General features: G+C 54.4%; 1 protein-coding gene across 1 annotated transcript; it reads right to left on the bottom strand.

Annotated features, from left to right (window-relative positions):
• Positions 1–2,016, bottom strand: BESB_060690 (uncharacterized protein; the record flags this gene model as incomplete). The annotated part of the gene is made up of 5 exons (XM_029364483.1): positions 1–177; positions 522–578; positions 822–983; positions 1,277–1,352; positions 1,568–2,016. 5 exons carry the CDS (start codon positions 2,014–2,016, stop codon positions 1–3), a joined length of 921 nt encoding a protein of 306 aa, XP_029219191.1.
• Between the last annotated feature and the right edge of the window lie 284 nt (positions 2,017–2,300).

Below are 2,300 nucleotides of genomic sequence, written 5' to 3'. Positions count from 1 at the left end.
CTACGATGCGTGTTCGACGGTCAGGGTCCAGTGTGGCTCCTGTTTCGATGCACTGTTCCCTGGCCCCATCGCCATCGCCAAACTTACTTTCCGTGGGAGAGCGTAATTCTTCGCTTCAATATGCTGCACTGCCATATCCTGTTGCCGGCGTACTCTCTCCAGACCGACATCAACAGCCTGAACACGGACAACCGCAAGTTCCTTTCCGTGCTGTAATATCACGACGCCATTAGAATTCCAAATGAAACATCGAAAGGCGTGTGGAAGATTGGGGCTTTCAGCACGAAAGTGCACTGTGTGCCTGTAATGCGATTTACAAGGCATGAAGAAGACGAGAAGACCCTCGTCTTAGATAGCATGCTCGGTCCGCAGCTCATGCAAGCGCCCAGACTAGAAGGGCGAGCTAGTCGGAAAGGCGCACACAGCGCCTTTCGTAATTGTTTGCGGTATCTCGGCGGTCCCTTGCTACAATGCCAATGCAGAGACCCCTTTGTTCCTAGCCATCGCTCGCGTTGGCTCACTTTCAGCTCCCTCAAGACGATTTCCTTTTCTCGGATTTGATTCTGGATGCTCTTCAACTGACGAGCAACACACATGAAAGTTTTTGCAGCTGCTTTCAAAGTAGGAGGACGCGGGTGCATGCGGTCTCCTGCACTTGCCACACCGTCTCGGCTCAGCTCATTCGTGACTCAGTGCATGAAGAGTCGCATAGCCAGCTTCTGCTGTCAGTATTCCTAGCCAAGACCTGGGAGGCATCTCTTTTAAGTCCCCAGCCTGACGCCGCTTGTGTTCACTGCAGGAAAAACGTCTCCACGACGAACCTTCTCGATGCTTCCACCTGTCGCGCACTGTTCGCGCAGAAACACCAGGTGTTTCTTCTGGGCATCAGCTTTCTTGAGCCAGAATCGCATTGCATCCTCCCGTGAAATGCTTCGCTTCCTCAAGTAGTCCTCCTGAGCCTTTAACTCAATCAGCGTCTCGGCCTGTGAATGACGGCACGAACTTGATCACAAGGAAAGCCTCGGCTGCCTGAGGCAACGCCAGTCACTAGTTATTCGTTGCATGCTCTCTACGACTGTTTCAGAAGGGGGACGTTTGTTACGTCGTTCACCAGCGCCGGGATCGTACGGAGCATCGAATACGCAGGATGAACAGCCCGATGACGCCCATTTCGCTCAATACGTAGCAAGGAGTCGTTGAATATCCGGTTTTGGTATTCGCCTGGGCAGGGGGTGGGAGTTTCTTGCACGAGGTATACCGTAGGGGTGGAACTCACTGCCCTCTCCAACGCGGCAGCCTCCGATTCAAGGCGGCTTCTCAGTTTTTGGTTGATCGCATCATCTTTATCATGGCTACACGCAAGACAATGAGTGCGACATCAGCATGAGATGCAGTCTGATCGCACCCTGCAGGAGACAGCAGCACGGAGACTACCGATGTTGCAAAAAATGCATGCTGCAAACCTGGCGATCAATACTCTCCGCAATTCGACTCCAGAAGAGAAGAATACTTGTACACTGATGCCCACTGCACCGCAGGGGCCAACGCGCTGTTCGCCTATGCTCACTCTCTTCCGATGTGGGGGGAGTTTAGGACGGTGTCGAGAGTGGCTTCGCTCTCCGTAGAGTGCGGCTGCTGAGCGGCGTCAGCAGACGCTGCATGCTGGTGCGGCGTGACGATAAAACCTTCTGTTACTGGGGAGCGCTCTCGGGCAAATGTGTCGCCTGGCATCGCCCCCTCTGCAGTTGGTCCGCAACCGCTGTTAGGCAGCATTGCGCACTCAGGAGTGTGGCGCAACCACCCGCTGACTGTATCGCCATGGTCGTCGCCGTCGGACATGCCACCGGCAACCACGCACAGGCTGACAGGGACCGCCTGCTGGTCGAAACTGGAGCCTGGATCCTGCGCCGAAGTCTGCCCATCCAGCTCAACAGAAACAGCTCTTTCGTTGTCTGCACCTCCGTTATAACTCGAATCCCCTAAGACGTGCGCTTTATTGGTGCCTCCCTCGTCCATGTCTGGCATATCAGCAACCTCAAGACCTCCCACCTGACGTAGAGGCAGATGTAAACACGTTTCACTGGCCACACAAGAATGCGGTGCTTCAATCTTTGCTTTCTTCGTGATTGAACCTGCGTCAAGCGTTCCGCGTTTTTGTCTTCTTGAGGGACACAGCGACCCTGACGGAAATCATCGTCTCGACTGCCCTAACTGAGTGTATGGCTAGTCAATGTATGGCCACCGTCTCCGCGTTCCCCCTTCCCTCAAGTTCACGAGCCCCGTGGGTGCCCTTTTTCTAT

Source organism: Besnoitia besnoiti, chromosome V (assembly GCF_002563875.1).
Source record: "Besnoitia besnoiti strain Bb-Ger1 chromosome V, whole genome shotgun sequence".
Taxonomy (NCBI): Eukaryota; Apicomplexa; class Conoidasida; order Eucoccidiorida; family Sarcocystidae; genus Besnoitia; species Besnoitia besnoiti.
This window is presented reverse-complemented; position numbering and strand designations above follow the sequence as displayed.